Genomic DNA, 17,926 nt, shown 5'->3' on the forward strand with positions numbered 1-17,926 from the left:
AGGAAATTACTTATCAACCCAAACGTCAAAATGATGCAGATGAAAATATCAGAGACGACGGTATAGAAACGTTCTATCAACTATTATGTCTTGGGAAACTTTAGTTAAAGGTTAAGACAGTTAAATGAATATTTGTTGAGAACTTTTTAACATTTTCACATACAGAAGCTGTAGGAAGATTTTTTAAAAGAATCTGTATGTCGCGGTTTTTTCGTTCGGTTGGTCCGAAGAACGCAAAGTAGATAAAAGAAAATGTCCACAATCCACCCAGAAATATGATTTCAATTTTCCCATTGTGAACTTTCCATTTTTTTTGTAGCTAAATTTAAGCATTGTCTGCATATGGAGTATATCAAGATGATATGAAAGGTCAGAGTTGGCTTTTCCTATCTTGACTTCCTTTAAAGAGGATCACAGGTTATGAGTTTGACTATCCCTTTGGTATCTTTCTCTTCTCTTTTACAACACAGTAGTTCTTCATTTACCAAGGTGGCTAAACCCAGGTTAGCCCAGTTGGTACTTCATGTATAGGCATAGTTGCCAACTCACATGATATTCGCGTGTAATACACGCTTTTTGGACGTTTTATACACGAGAATTTTGTCACATGGCGTGTACACGTTTTTCATCACTTTACACGCCATTACACGCTTTTTCGTCGTATAGGCACAGTTGCTAAGTAATCAGCCGCCAGCGCATTCATGGCATATAGGCATAGTTGCTTCATTTGCCAAGAAATCAGCCGCCAGCGCATATAGGCATAAGCCACCCTTGCCAGTCTTGTCACACCAGGAAGATATCAGACAATTAAAAAAAGTGACTGAAAGCACAGTGGGAGGTACAATCCCGAAATTGAAAGATGCAGATTATAGCATTTTTAATCAAACTATATTGAAATTTGACACTGCAATGGTCCACTATGATGATAAAAGAATATTAGGTATCCGGTCGTTCCGTCCCCAAACCGATCCGGCCCCAAGTCGATCCGGCCCAAAGTCGATCCGTCCCAAGTCGATCCGGCCCACGTTGATCCGGCCCAAAGTCGATCCGGCCCCATAATAAAATATGAATAAACTATATTGACTTTGGAGGATTTTTAACAGTATAAATTGATTTTGCAAAAAGTATCGATGATGGATGACAACAGGTAAGTGAAGTATTGGTGTACCAGTCAAAGAATTATTTTAAATCGATGCGAAACTGAGTGTGATTGTGTCTGTTTGTAGAGCAGCTTCAACATATTAATATGAAGTTATTTTCCATGATAACTTTGAATGTCATGGCGATTTTTATTTTATTTAATTCACACACAGAATAGCTAAATAAATATTTACAGTCTAATGGAACCTATAAAATTTAACTCATCATATAATGACTTGTTTTATCAAATCATTAATCTATAATTGGTTTGTTTATTCAACAATTGTCTGATGATTGTGAACTGAGGTAATGCCACTCGTAATCACTTAATTCAATCAAATCCTGGTTGATTAAAGTTACGTAATCAGCAAGGTCTTTATAGTTTGATCTTGTTTTTTTTGTGTTATGTGTTATAATAATTAATTGTATTTTTTTTTCAGGTAACATCAGAGGCTTCTATAACACATGTTGTTTTTTTGTAATATCGAATATAGTTAATATATATTTTTAAAGTTGACAATATTTTGAATAGTTCTGTGTAGATAAAAAAAACAAGTTATATGAGTATCCATTATTCTTTATTGCAAGATAATAACAAAATAATTACACTGAATGCACATTTTCACTCTCTGAGCATTTTGTATCACATAAGTTCTAAACATTTTTAATTCTTTACAATCTATAAATAGATGTTCAAACGTTTCAAGCTGTCTATTACAGTATTTGCATTGTGGATCTATGCCTCTTATTCCTCTATTTGTTTTTCTCCCGTTAATACAGCTCTGTGTATTATTTTTTAAAGAAATTCTCTGTGAATATCATTTTTAATGTCAGCTACTTTTGTCCAAATATTTGTAAATTCTATTTCTTTATTTCTTTTCTTCAAATGCTTAGGGATGTATAGTAGACATTGTTTGCAAACGCATTCTGTCTCCTCTTTTATAGAAAGGATTCGGCAAATCAAACAACATTTCTCGATTTGAGAAGTTTTAAGAACATAAAACAAAAACAAAGTTGGTATGTATCAGCTTGGGGATCGGCTTGTACCGTTGTGTATGTAACTATTTGTTATTACACAGGATGAAAGACTTGTTAAGATCACAGTCAATTGAAAGAAAATGCTAATTACTGCTGATTAATGTTGATGTCTGTTGATTGTACTAAATTCTGTTATATACGTTTTTAATATAATTATACCCAATAATCTTGAAAACTTGTAATGAAAACATAATCAACCTACTTGTTTTATACTCATCTAAAGAAAATATTTGTCAAAGGCCATTTTTTTTACCGTACACCTTTTACATTATAATAAAATTCATAAACATTTATGAATTACAATTAATATATATCTTTATTTTTATTCCTTATAAGTATATTTTTTTATTGGGGCCGGATCGACTTTAAATATGGGCCGATTCGACGTTGGGCCGGATCGACGTGGGACGGATCGACTTGGGCCGGATCGACGTGGGGCCGGATCGACATGAAACCAAATATTATGCCATATCTTATTTTCAAATTTATAAAAATATCTCCTAGAAACGTTTTAATGATGAATTAATTTAGGTTTTGAAATTTTTTTTCTTACATATAATTGAAGTTTTATTTGCCATGTTAACAGGTTCATTTTTAGCTCACCTGGCCCAAAGGGCCAAGTGAGCTTTTCTCATCTTAACTTGTCGTCCGTTGTTCGTTGTTGTCTGTAAACTTTTACAAAAATCTTCTCCTCTGAAATTGGGCCAAATTAAACCAAACTTGGCCACAATCGTCATTAAGGTATCTAGTTTTAAAAATGTGTCCAATTATTCTGCCCGCCAACCAAGATGGCCGCCATGGCTAAAAATAGAACATAGGGGTAAAATGTAGATTTTGGCTTATATCTCTGAAACCAAAGCATTTAGTGCAAATCTGACATGAGGTAAAATTGTTCATCAGGTCAAGATCTATCTGCCCTGCAATTTTCAGACAAATCACACGACCCATTGTTGGGTTGCTGCCCCTGAATTGGTAATTTTAAGAAAATTTTGCAGTTTTTGGTATTATCTTAAATATTATTATAGATACTAGATATAAACTGTAAACAGCAAAAATGTTCAACAAAGTAAGATCTACAAATAAGTCAACATGACCAAAATTGTCAATTGACCCCTTAAGGAGTAATTGCCCTTTAAAGTCAATTTTTCACAATTTTTCATAAATTTTTGTAATCTTTTACAAAAATCTTCTCCTCTGAAACTACTGGGCCAAGTTAAACCAAACTTGGCCAAAATCAATACTAGGGTATCTACCTTAAAAAATGTGTCCAATGACCCCACCTGCCAACCAACATGGCTGCCATGGCTAAAAATTTTTGCAGTTGTATATTGGTATGATGTTGGTGTTTTGCCTTATATGATTAGAATTATAATAGATATATATACACTTTAAATCACAAAAATGAGCAGCAAGTCAAGATCTACTAACAATTAAATTTTGCTGATATAGTTAGTAGACTGTCACTCTTTATAGGAGTGATTGCCCTTAATTTTTAGTCCCCTACCGACGAAGTCGAAGGGGACTTTAGGTTTGCACTCCGTCTGTCTGTCTGTCTGTCTGTCTGTCTGTCTGTCTGTCTGTCTGTCTGTCTGTCTGTCTGTCTGTCTGTCTGTCCTTCTGTCAGTCTGGCAAATCAGTTTTCCACACTTTTTTTCTTCATGCTTGAAGATATTGATTTGATATTTGGTATATTGTTTTATTGTTTTTTACAGATCAAGTTCAAATTTTGTTCAGGTCTGATAATTTTGTGCAGAGTTATGGTCCTTGGACTTGGAAAATTCACTCAAATATTCAGTTTTCCGCACTTTTTTCGTCATTCTTGGAGATATTGATTTATCAATTGGTACATTGTTTTAACATGACAAGTTACAGATCAAGTTCGAATTTTGTTCCAGTCTGATGATTTTGTGCAGAGTTATGGTCGTTGGACTTAGAAAATTCACTCAAATAATCAGTTTTCTGCACTTTTTTTCATCATGCTTGAAGATATTGATTTGATAATTGGTATATAGTTTTATCATGACAAGTTACTAACAGACTAGTACTGTACCAAATTTTTGCACCTTGGTTTTAACAAGCTAAGCTAATCCACACATTATATATTAGCTATTACTTGCAATTGTCACCTCCAGTTTTATTAGTAATACATGTTATGCATGCGAGTGAAAAAAAATTGTTTATACATCCCATTTTCTTTTCTGCACTCTAACTTAAGTTTTTCTCATCCAAATTTTATAAACTCATACACAATGCTAAGAACCTAAACACAAAGACAGATCGAGTTCAAATTTGGGCAGCCAGTCATTTACCCTTCTAGAGTTATGCCCCTTTTTATCTTCGAAAACTGTAAAAGCTTGAGCAGAGGCATTTGTATCCTCAGATACATTCTTCTTTTATCATTTTGAAGAAATTTACCTGTTTTTTTATTGCCTTGTGCCATGTGGTATTGTTAATTTTTTTTGTAAATGTAAATAGGTTACTTTTGCCAAATATTTTAACCTAATATATTGTTAAACTGTAAAATGATGGTATTCATACAGGATATAACTAATTTAGACAACTGATTGATGACACTTGCTGCCTTTTAGCAAAAAGTCTGATCCTATACATTGTACATATTTTAAGATAAGAGATTACATCTTTTTTTCTGATTACCTGAATTTATTTTTTAAAATACAATTCTACATTGACAGAACACTTACTGCAACACAAAGTGGTTAGTGGAATACTTCTATTGACAAAGCATGGACAAGAAGCTTTCACCTATGGGGAGCTTTCAAATCTTCTTCAGGTATTTATAATATAAATTCTCTCTCATTTAATTTGATACTAAATGATTTCGTATTTTACGTTTAAGTGTCTATGAATTTATATGAATACTTTCACGCATGCGCAGTACAAAGTAAAGAAAGCACCTGTTTGACTCGTGAAAATATTTCCAAACGTTTTGAATAAAGTTCTATCTTTTTCATCGACATGGTCGAAAGTTTTTGATGAAAAGTTACATCAAATATGACGAAAATACGTTCATATGACGAAACTACGACGAACGAACTGCAAATTGTGATCGTTTGAGAAATATTGAAATTCAAATGCGAACTGTCCGGGGGAAAACAATTTTGTTGAAATGAATAAACTATGATAAACAAATTGCAAATTGTGGTCGTTTTGAGAAATATTGAAATTGAAATGCCGACTGACTGATTTTACTGGAAAAAATAATTATGATGGTCAGTTATGAGGGTTATTAACAATCAACGGATGAGTGACCCATCGATCTGATTGCCCTTATGAGCTCTCATTAAATTGTATACATCTTCTGTAATGGATATGTGTCTGTTATAAACTATGTAAAAATTATTCTGCTTTGAACCAATTGTCCTGTTGTAACTAAATACACAATATTTTTTTTGTCATTTTAGTTTCAAAGTTAATATTGTATCCACATTCAACATTGTTCAATGAGCTAGTGGAGTTTATATTGCATTCACCTTTTATACCCCCAATGAGTTGGGGCTATATTGCATTCACCTTGTCTGTATATTATACATCCTTATATATGTAAAAATAATATTCTATTTAAAAAGAACATTTACATTTTACAGTGTTCCCCCCAGATATTTCATATAGCATCCTGGTAAACAGGGAAATTTGAAATACCATCTTGTTTTTAAAAATTATAGCATCACATCCATAACACAATCTGTAAGAAAACCAATTTAGATAGCATCACATTAAAGAAATATACCATCACATTACCATGATGCTAAAAGGCCCTGGGGAGAACACTGAATTTACTGTATGAATAAAGAGTTTTCTTGGGATAAACATCATCCAATCAACCACCTAGCAACACAAAGTAACCAATCAAGAACAAGAGGCCACCATACCATGAATGGTGTCATATCAAGTTAGAGATTGTTAAACAATTCAGGGGAGATTACCTACAGTCTGATTTAGTAAATGTTTGAAATTAAGATACTATACACTAGGATCATCAGTTTTCCTGCAGAAGGTTATGGTTCTCTCGGGGTACTCCGGCTTCCTCAACAGATAAAAACTGATCACCACGAAATGGCACAATAGTTCTGAAAGTGGCGTTAAACCCCAATCAATTTATTACAAGCCACATACATAGTACAGTGATATGAACATTCCTTAGATCTATCAATGCCCTTGTCAAGCAATTTATTATTAATATTATATGTATTCTCACATTTTACAGATCACACAGAAAGGGAAAGAGAGGAGGTTTAAGATACACAGTACAATATAAAAATAAGAAGATGTGGTATTATTGCCAATGAGACAACTCTTGCCAGAGACCAGATGACATAGAAGTTAACAACTATCAATATTTGATAACTATGAAAAAAATATGTATCACTTGCATATTGAAGGCAATTAAAAATTCATATTTAATAGTCTCAGCTTGCTTCTCAGAGGCTGTGATTTGGACTTAAAATTATTGGTTTTTGGAAAAGAAACTTTCCAAAATGTGCAAATTGTTAAACAAGTATTCAGTTTTATAAAGAGATCAAAACAATTCCTCGCAGTATAATATCAACATAGGTAAAACACACATCATCATCATTATCCTAACCTCTGTCGTTCCTTCTTCGTCCTCTCTCCTTTTTATACGACCGCAAAAATTAAAATTTTTTTGGTCGTATATTGGTATGACGTTGGCGTCGTCGTCGTCGTCTGGCGTCGTCCGGCGTCGTCCGAAGACACATTGGTTTTCGCACTCTAACTTTAGTTTAAGTGAATGGATCTCCGTATAATTTTACCATAAGGTTCAATACCACAAAAGGAAGGTTGGGATTGATTTTGGGGGTTATGGTACCAACAGTTAAGGAATTAGGGGCCAAAAAGGGGCCAAAAATAAGCATTTTTGTAACTTCCAGACATAACTTGTGTGTTAGTGTATGGATCTCTCTGACATTGTACCACAAGGTTCCATATCACAAAGGAAATGCTGGGATTGGTTTTGGGGGTAATTGCCTCAAAATTTTAGGAATTAGGGGCCAAAAAAGGGGCAAAAAACAAGCATTTTTCTAGTTTCATGATAATAACTTGTGTGTAAGTGTATGGATCTTTCTGAAATTGAACTACAAGGTTCCATATCACAAAGGGAAAGCTGGAATTGAGTTTGGGGGTAATTGCCCAAAACATTAAGGAATAAGGGACCAAAAAGGGGCCAAAAATAGCATTTTTATAGTTTCCAGACAATTACTTGTGTTCAAGTGTATGGATCTCTCTGAAATTGTACTGCAAGGTACCATACCACAAAGGGAAGGCTGGGAATGATTTTGGGGGTAATTCCCTCAAAATTTTAGGAATAAGGGGCCAAAAAGGGGGAAAAAACAAGCATTTTTCTAGTTTCAGGACAATCACTTGTGTTCAAGTGTATGGATCTCTCTGAAATTGTACTGCAAGGTACCATACCACAAAGGGAAGGCTGGGATTGAGTTTGGGGGTGATGAATCATAAGGGGTTTCAAAAAATTTGGGGGGGGATTTTTTTTTTTTCCTTTTTTTTTCTTTTTTTCCTTTTTTTTTCTTTTAAAATTTTCCATTTTAAGTTGGTTATTTCTGATTTATATTTAAAAGCAAATAATAATGATATGGTAGGAGATACACACCAAACAGGATGTGTAAATTATTATATAATAAGTATTGTGCAATAGCAAGAAATTTTCAATTACAGTATTGCACAATAGCAAGAAATCTTTCATTGCACAGTATTGCGCAATAGTAAGAAATCTTCAATTGCACAGTATTGCGCAATAGCAAGAAATATCCAATAGCACAATATTGCGCAATAGCAAGATATTGTCAATTGTACAGTATTGCGCAATAGCAAGAAATATTCAATTGCACAGTATTAATTGCTTATTTCTTGACCAATTTCAATGGGGTTTTATTCTTGAATTCTTGGGGTTCTTTAATATGCTGAATCTAACCGTGTATTAAGTTTTTGGATTTTGGGCCCCGATTTTAAATTGGTCCACATTGAGGTCCAAAGGGTCCAAAATTAAACTTTGTTTGATTTCATCAAAAATTGAATTATTGGTGTTCTTTGATATGCCGAATCTAACCGTGTATTTAGATTCTTAATTTTTGGTTCCGTTTTCAAATTGGTCTACATTAAGGTCCAAAGGGTTCAAAATTAAACTTAGTTTGATTTTAACAAAAATTGAATTCTTAGGGTTCTTTGATATGCTGAATCTAAACATGTATTTAGATTTTTGATTATGGGCCCAGTTTTCAAGTTGGTCCAAATCGGGGTCCAAAATTAAACTTTGTTTGATTCAACAAAAATTGAATATATGGGGTTCTTTGATATGCTGAATCTAACCATGTATTTAGATTTTTGATTTTTGGGCCCCGTTATCAACTTTGTCCACATTGAGGTCAAAAGGGTCCTAAATTAAACTTTGTTTGATTTCATCAAAAATTGAATTCTTGGGGTTCTTTGATATGCCGAATCTAACCGTGTAGTTAGATTCTTAATTTTTGGTTCCGTTTTCAAATTGGTCTACATTAAGGTCCAAAGGGTTCAAAATTAAACTTAGTTTGATTTTAACAAAAATTGAATTCTTAGGGTTCTTTGATATGCTGAATCTAAACATGTATTTAGATTTTTGATTATGGGCTCAGTTTTCAAGTTGGTCCAAATCGGGGTCCAAAATTAAACTTTGTTTGATTTCAACAAAAATTGAATATATGGGTTCTTTGATATGCTGAATCTAACCATGTATTTAGATTTTTGATTTTTGGGCCCCGTTATCAACTTTGTCCACATTGAGGTCAAAAGGGTCCTAAATTAAACTTTGTTTGATTTCATCAAAAATTGGATTCTTGGGGTTCTTTGATATGTTGAATCTAACCATGTATTTAGATTTTGGATATTGGACCATAATAGGTGAATGTCCAATTTAATAAAAAAATTTAAGTTCTTAGACCACATTCATTCTGTGTCAGTAACCTATGCTGTGTCAAATATTTAATCACAATCCAAATTCAGAGCTGTATCAAGCTTGAATGTTGTGTCCATACTTGCCCCAACTGTTCAGGGTTCGACCTCTGCGGTCGTATCAAGCTGCGCCCTGCGGAGCATTTTATTTCAGTATAGCATAGAAATATTTATGTTGTATACATTATATAATGCATGCTCACATTCAATTTGTATTGTTATATATATTGTATTGTGGAGAAGACTTTATAAGTATGTTGTACTTGTATCTGATCCTTTTTGCTTTGAGCAAATAAAATATGTTTAAACTAATTCATATTTTTAAAACAATAGAATGAATGTCATGATGTTGTAGGATGAAAAACAACAGTTTATAGACTCTTTTAGAGGCCTGAATCCAGCTTCAAATTACAATACATTTCTACTAACAGTTGGAAAGAGACCAACAGTGCAGTATAAGATATACAAACAGTCATATTGCAGGTATGGTAATCACACAATATTTGGATTGCATGCAGCCTTGTTTGGTGGTACTTACATAAGTTTTAAAATGAGCACTTTATAAAAATTTAAAAAAAATGTTTGGTGGTACATGTAGTTTTTAAATGAGAACTTCAGTGTTAAAAATCAGGAGTTTTATTTGATTGACCTGACCTTATGATTTATATCCAAACATTTTGGAGGCTCTAATTGTTGCAAGTAAACAGATGAATCTAGGGAACATTTTTCTATTTTTCTAACAGCAGAGTTACTGTGGATTCATTTATTTTAGTGAATACCAATTTTCGTGGATTGAGGAAAACTTGCTTTTTTGTGGATAATTGATTTTGTAGTTTTGCCAAAGTCTGCATATAACCTTATAAAAAATTTGTAATTCGTTGAACACTTTTAAATTTCGCAGTTCACCTGTACCCATGAAATCCATGAAAAGAAGTATGCAATGAATAATAATGAGTCCACAGTATTAAGTAAATGTCTGATACAAGCCTTGATCCTTTCCAAGTGTTTTTTTTTCTGAATTATAGAGGGAATGTCCCCAGACAAAAAATGATAGGCTGGTACATGTACAAAGAAACTATACCATTTATTAATACCAGCAGAATTCTTTAAATGGCATTGAAACAAGCAAAACAGAAAAAATCTGAACAAGAGGTCATTCTATAAAGCAAGCATTGCTAGGGCATAATAAAAAGAAAACTTATAAAAAGGAATTGATAAAAACCATGATTGTCATCTTGAAGGTCTGCAGTTGTGAGAAATTTGTGAGACATGACAGAAATGAGAACAATAATAATACATAAAGGGAGTCGGTGCTGTATTGCAAATTATGGCTAGGTTATATGAACACTTTTCATCTTAATAGATGTTATATTATCAGACAGTTGTATATTCAAAGGCCTTACTACCTTAGATTTAATTGTCTGATATATTAATAGGCCATTAAGTATCTATTTGAAATTTTAGCTAGAATAAGGTGCCAAATGTGGGCCTTATAAAACCTACATTTTATACTCATAATGGAGGCTTGTTTAGGGGGGGTATCAATATCCCATATCCCATTAAGTTTTTGTCCCAATATCCCATATCCCTATAATGTTTACCCCTAATATCCCAATTTTTTTTTACAAATAACCCGTATCCCTAAAAATAACCTGTATCCCTAAAACTATTTTGAAATATCCCAAAAAATCATTAATTCATTCCCAAACCCATTTTTGTATACAACATTCGTAAATACATGTTGTGCGTTGTAGTATGGATGTCAAGGATGTGAACTTATTTCACAGAGAAAAGTTAATCATTCAGAATTATCCAGAGACCTTTAAATTTTAATCTACATGTCTCTGGAATAACCAAAATATAACTAAGCGTTTGTAACAAATAAAAAGTTACTGTAGAGATAAGCAATAGCCACCAAATGTGAGCTCATCAAAGGCACGTAGCTAAGAGAATCACCCAATGTGAACTCACAGATGACACGTTGTTTTAATAGAAATGCTAAGAAGCAAAAAATCCAATTCTCTACAATAAAAAAAAAAGAACGGAATGAATATAATATGCAGCAAAGAGCTCCACATGCAAAAAAGCATGTAGTTAATCTATTAAAATGCAAATTATCAAATCAGGAATATATCCTGTTGGCGAAAGGCTTGAAATTTATACCAACTCCATCAAGCAAAAATGTCTATACTAAAAGACTACAGTGAATTTGCTAGACAACTGCGATGTCGATATATGTTCAGTCATGAAGAAAAAAATTTGTAAGGGTTCCGCGTGTCTCGCCTACTTTTGCTGTTAATCGCAGGCTCAACAAAAATGAGGAAAAAAATTAATAAAAATATTCCTCTCGATACTATCTTTTGATTGTAAGAAGCTTCTGTCCAAGTTTGGTAAAAATCCAGGATAGTTTATGATTCTTATAAATGTTTTAAAAACTTTAACTGCAGACTGTATGTAATGTTAACTGGAAGAAAAACTTAGTCCATTTATAAGTAAAATAAAGAAAAACAGGTACAAAATTTTAACAAAATTTCCTTCTAGATACTAGCTTTTGATCAGAAACACGCTTCTGTCCAAGTTTGGTACAAATCCAGGATAGTTTAAGAAAGTTATTAAAATTTTAAAAACTTTAACCACGAGTGAATGTTATATTTCTTGGCAGAAAAACTAAGTCCATTTATAAGTAAAATACGGAAAAAATTGATTTTTTTTTTACTAAATTAACTTCTGGATACTATCTTATGATCATAAACAAGCTTCTTTCCAAGTTTGGTACAAATCCAGGATAGTTTTAGAAAGTTATCAAAATTTTTAAAACTTTAACCACAGAGTGAATGTAATGTTTCCTGGCAGAAAAACTAAGTCCATGTATAAGTAAAATACGGAAAAAAAAAATTTTTTTTTTACAAAATTTACTTCTGGATACTATCTTATGATCGTAAACAAGCTTCTGTCCAAGTTTGGTACATATCCAGGATAGTTTAAGAAAGTTATTAAAATTTTAAAAACTTTAACCACAGAGTGAATGTAATGTTTCCTGGCAGAAAAACTAAGTCCATTTATAAGTAAAATACGGATAAACTAGAATTTTTTTTTACAAAATTTACTTCTGGATACTATCTTATGATCATAAACAAGCTTCTGTCCAAGTTTGGTAGAAATCCAGGATAGTTTAAGAAAGTTATTAAAATTTCAAAAACTTTAACCACAGAGTGAATATTTGTGGACGCCGCCGCCGACCACGGAATGTAGGATCGCTATGTCTCGCTTTTTCGATAAAAGTCGAAGGCTCGACAAAAATGACCTTCATCCATTTCATAGCAATACAGGATATAAACCTGCTTCTACGTGCCAAACGTCGGAAAATTATATCGATTTAACAAAGCTTGAATTATCTTTTCTAATAAATAAAAAAAAAAACAATCTTACTAAGGGCGAAAGAATAGCAAGTACGCAATTTGAAAAATGATGAAACAATAGTAATAAAAAAGGCAGATAACAATTCAAATTGTGTTATTTCAGACAGACTAGACTACATAACAGAAGTCACAAGACAACTAAATACTCAACATTACTGCCAACTAGATTCATTTAAAGGGGCATTGGTTGTCAAATTCATGTTCATCGATTTGACTCAAATTCTCATATTTGATTTATAGCATACTAAAACATATATCCAAATTATAAAAGTATAAAATAAACAATTTACAAGGCATGGGCTTGATAATATGTTTCATCGTTTCTTGTGTATTTTAGTCTAGACGCCATCTAATTAACTATCGAGTCGACCTCCGAAGACTGCCGACGGTCATATAAGTGATTTATAAACATAAATATAGATATAAATTGATAGCAAACTCGTGCAATAGGGTTTTTCCAGGTCTGTTTAATTTTATATTATAGGTTAAAAATATAGGGACGATGGATTCATAATATATGATGGAACATCAGATGAAATTGCAGATTCTTTTCGTCTAGCAAATAATTATAACCCCTTATTGAAGTCCACCTATGAAATCTCAAACGATAAAATGTCGTTCTTAGATGTTCATGTAATTAAAGGTCAAAGATTTACAACACATGGCATTCTTGACCTTGAAGTACATTTTAAAGAAACAAATTCTTATCTCTATCTGCATAGAAATAGCTGTACTCACTCACAGCATGTATTCCGAGGATTTATTAAAGGTGAAGCAATACGGCAAATTAGAAACACAAATGACCATAACAATTTAATAAACAATCTTACTAATTTCAAAGTGAAATTATTAGATAGGGATTATGATAACGTCGAAATAGATGATAGTATTACTGATGCTTTATCAATTGACCGTACTGAATTATTACAGCAAAATAAATCGAAAAAGAAAATATTCCGTTAGTTTTGATAACTAAATATAACCCATATATATATATACGTAAAATAAAGAAATGGGCATTTATTACAGTTTGACGAAGATTGTGTATAAATATTCAATGCTGCACCAATAGTTGCGTATAGCAAACATAAAAGTGTTGGAGATATGCTTAGTAGATCAAAGTTGAAGACTTTAACATAAAATTGACAGTTGGACCCTTGATGATGGCAGATCTGTCATAATAACTAGACCTATTGATGAAGAATTAATATATAAATATATCAATATATACATGAATAATTTTCATATTTGATTATATTAAAATAATGCATCTAAAATGACCATCCCAAGCCAGAGCCTCTAATCCCAAGCTTTAACTGCCGAAACACTAAAATAGTGATCAATAGTACGTGTTGGGTCCTATCATGCAATTTGGGATGCGTTTTGCATGGGTGTTTTATAATAGCAAAACTCAATGAAAATCAACAAAGCACTTAAATAACTTTTTCTAGTAAATTTTTTTCGGCAATTTTATCAAGTGAGATCTTAATATTTCTGTACATAACTTTTAATTTTCACATTTTTTTTTCATTTTTCATTTTCAAAATTCAATATCCCTAAAAATGCACCAATATCCAATATCCCATTTATTTTTAGGACAAATATCCCATATCCCTAAAATTAAAATGGCAAATATCCCGTATCCCAATATACCCTATACAAGCCTCATAATGAGTAGTTTAAAAAAAAGATAATTGTCTAAGGCTAAAAACAGGCCTAGCTGTCCACAATACTTTGATATTTGATCTAGTTGTATATTTTTACAGTATTTATGCAACATCAGAAAGTGACAGAGATGGTCTGGCAGTTTGTAATCTTCCCTATGGTATAATGATATGTACATTTCATCAGCCCGTACAATGTTGTAAAGCTGTGCAATGCATTGAAAAATTCTGTGATCTACTCAGAACATGAACAGACTAAAGTGAATCTCAAGGGTATACTGTGTAGTAGAAAAGGCTTAAACTCAGTCCTGATGACATTTGTTGACAAAGTAACTGAAGAAGGACAGCATTCAATTGTGATCTCAGATTTGATTGAGAATGACCATTTTAATAGACCACTTTGTAGTAAACTACATTCCTGTGTTTTTGGAAGGCAAATTTAAAACATTATGGTGTAGTTGAAGAGGATTGTGTATTGAATCATTCTAGGAAATATTTATTATCTTGCTGTCAAATATTGCGAGACAAGTGTTACTTTATATATATGTTAAATTATTTGTGTCACTTATAAGCTGCTTTGTATATTTTGTAAAATATATGAATGAAGCTTCTATTCAGACAAGATTTATATAGTGAGAAAGTTGAGAAAAAATTAAAAGACATGTATTTTACTACCATGGATCTTAACATTTCATCGGTCAAAAGATTTAGAAATAAGGAATAAAAGTTACTACATGTAGCTGCTATCTGCTTATCTGGAAAAAAATATAGTTACAGAATTATGATATTAATTTAGTACTACAAGTCTGTATTATTTTGTGAATAGGAGATAGATACATTTTGAATATTTTTTTTTTCAAAAAATATATGGAATGAATGTTAAAAACTTCTGTCAAAGGTCTATAGAAAGTATTATATTGATTTACTACTTTAGGATTCATTGATCAATGCCTTATGTCATTTATATGTAATAATTGATTGATTGACAGTAATAAACATATGGTTTAGTTTGGTAAAATGTTTGGACATGTATAACATATATAATAACATTCCAAAGTGAAATAAAAAAATTTGCAGTTTGAGCCGATATAAGTTTGTAAATTGAATTAGGAGAAAGATTTTAGAGGAGTTGTCTACCCCTCTCCAGCTGGCCCACACCATAGTTCTGAAGTTTCAAACTTCCCCAAAAAAATTAATCCTGGAAATATAATTACTCGCCCTGTAAAGGATTATATAATTTCTATCTTAGAAGCCACTTCTTCTGGTTTCAGACCGCAGTACAGTAAAAAAAAAGTTGTGAAAAGTCTAAATTTTTGGTTGAATTAGCCTTAGGATGACTGTCATACCTAGAACTGTGCATTTCCAAGATACTGTAAATTCAGAAATTATTGCGTGCATTTATTATTGCGATTTTGTCACTTTAGATTAAAATGCGATTTAAATTTTTGCGATATTTAGAAATATCCTGTTCATTTCATATAAAAAAATTCAAAATGCGAGTTTAAATTATTGCGATAATAACCTTGTCGCATTTTTCGCAAAAATAAAAACATCGCAATAATTTCTGAATTTACAGTAAGCAATTTTTATATGACCGCAAAAAATTTTTGTGGTCGTATATTGGTATGATGTTGGCGTCGTCGTCGTCGTCCGAAGACACATTGGTTTTCGCACTCTAACTTTAGTTTAAGTGAATGGATCTCTTTGAAATTTTACCATAAGGTTCAATACCACAAAAGGAAGGTGGGGATTGATTTTGGGGGTTATGGTACCAACAGTTAAGGAATTAGGGGCCAAAAATAAGCATTTTCTAGTTTCCAGACAATAACTGTGGAATGGTGTATGGATCTCTCTGAAATTATACTACAAGTTTCCATACCACAAAGGGATGGTTAGAATTTGCTTTTGGGGGTTATGGCTCAAACCGTTTAGGAATTAGGGGCAAAAAAGGGGGAAAAACAAGGTTGTCCTGGCTAATGGACAAATACTTTAGTACAAAACATAATTTAAAGCAGTGTAAGGGAGATAAATCAAATACATCATTGAAATTATCTCCCTTACACTGCTTTTAAATTATGTATAAAGTAATGGTTAATGAACAATTAAGATAATTTAAAACAGTGTAAGGGAGGTAATCCAAATACAACGTTTTGGTTGCTTCCCTTACACTGCTTTTAAATTATGTTTAAAGAAATGCATATTTATAAAGGAAGACCAGTAAAAATATTTATTTTTTTTTACAAAAAAATCCATATGAAAGATTTGACACTATATTTTAAATTCTATTATAAAATAGATTAAGTTAGCACTATGGTAAATTTAAATGGGTAATTATGGTTGCAGACTCCATTGGAAATTTGAATTGAGATTATGACTATATCTTGAGGGAAAGAATTTTTTTTGGGGAAAAAGGGGGGGGGGGGGGGGTAAAAAGAAATTGTGGGGGATCATTTCAGATTTCAGAAATTAAAAAGAATTATTCTTCAAATATTACTTTTTTTTCAAATTTCAAATATTGAAAAAATTTCAAGAAGTAATCTTTAATTGCACATGTGGCGCAATAGATTTGTAAAATCTTTGACCACATTTATTTATTTTGTTATGCCGAATCTAACCGTGTATTTAGATTTTTAATTTTGGGTCCAGTTTTCAAATTGGTCTACATTAAGGTCCAAAGGGTCCAAAATTAAACTTTTTTGTTTGATTTTAACAAAAATTGAATATATGGGGTTCTTTGATATGCAGAATCTAAACATGTATTTAGATTTTTGATTATGGGCCCAGTTTTCAAGTTGGTCCAAGTTGGGGTCCAAAATTAATCTTTGTTTGATTTCAACAAAAATTGAATATATGGGGTTCTTTGATATGCTGAATCTAAACATGTATTTAGATTTTAGATTTTTGGCCTAGTTTTCAAGTTGGTCCAAGTTGGGGTCCAAAATTAAACTTTGTTTGATTTCAACAAAAATTGAATATATGGGGTTCTTTGATATGCTGAATCTAACCATGTATTTAGATTTTTTATTTGAGGGCCCGCTATCAAATTGGTTCATATTGAGGTCAAAAGGGTCCAAAATTAAACTTTGTTTGATTTCATCAAAAATTGAATTATTGGGGTTCTTTGATATGCCAAATCTAACCGTGTTTTTAGATTTTTAATTTTGGGTCCCGCTTTTTAAATTGGTCTACATTAAGGTCCAAAGGGTCCAAAATTAAACTTAGTTTGATTTTTACGAAAATTGAATTCTTTGGGTTCTTTGATATGCTGAATCTAAACATGTGTTTAGATTTTTGATTATGGGCCCAGTTTTTAAGTTGGTCCAAGTTGGGGTCCAAAATTAAACTTTTTTTGATTTCAACAAAAATTGAATATATGGGGTTCTTTGATATGCTGAATCTAACCATGTATTTAGATTTTTTATTTGTGGGCCCCGCTATCAAATTGGTTCATATTGAGGTCAAAAGGGTCCAAAATTAAACTTTGATTTCATCAAAAATTGAATTATTGGGGTTCTTTGATATTCCAAATCTAACCGTGTATTTAGATTTTTAATTTTGGGTCCCGTTTTTTAAATTGGTCTACATTAAGGTCCAAAGGGTCCAAAATTAAACTTAGTTTGATTTTAACAAAAATTGAATTCTTGGGGTTCTTTGATATGCTGAATCTAAACATGTGTTTAGATTTTT

The 17,926-nt window shown here is 32.0% G+C and overlaps 1 protein-coding gene across 1 annotated transcript; it reads left to right on the forward strand.

Annotated features, from left to right (window-relative positions):
* The first annotated feature begins 6 nt into the window (after positions 1 to 6).
* On the forward strand, positions 7 to 15,321 carry LOC127738620 (uncharacterized). Its single transcript, XM_052249954.1, has 4 exons — positions 7 to 110; positions 4,872 to 4,969; positions 9,512 to 9,639; positions 14,342 to 15,321. Exons 1-4 carry the CDS (start codon positions 86 to 88, stop codon positions 14,487 to 14,489), a joined length of 399 nt encoding a protein of 132 aa, XP_052105914.1. The 5' UTR covers positions 7 to 85; the 3' UTR covers positions 14,490 to 15,321.
* The last annotated feature ends 2,605 nt before the right edge of the window (positions 15,322 to 17,926 follow it).

The sequence above is a fragment of the Mytilus californianus genome, unplaced genomic scaffold (genome assembly GCF_021869535.1).
Source record: "Mytilus californianus isolate M0D057914Y unplaced genomic scaffold, xbMytCali1.0.p SCAF_4, whole genome shotgun sequence".
NCBI lineage: Eukaryota > Metazoa > Mollusca > Bivalvia > Mytilida > Mytilidae > Mytilus > Mytilus californianus.

Bases quoted from the DNA above. Each gene is read 5' to 3' on its own strand.
- LOC127738620 (XM_052249954.1), top strand. From the start codon at position 86: ATGTCTTGGGAAACTTTAGTTAAAG. The intron at 4,970-9,511 runs GTATTTATAATA...ATGATGTTGTAG, and splicing joins AGCTTTCAAATCTTCTTCAG to GATGAAAAACAACAGTTTAT. The intron at 9,640-14,341 runs GTATGGTAATCA...ATATTTTTACAG, and splicing joins TACAAACAGTCATATTGCAG to TATTTATGCAACATCAGAAA.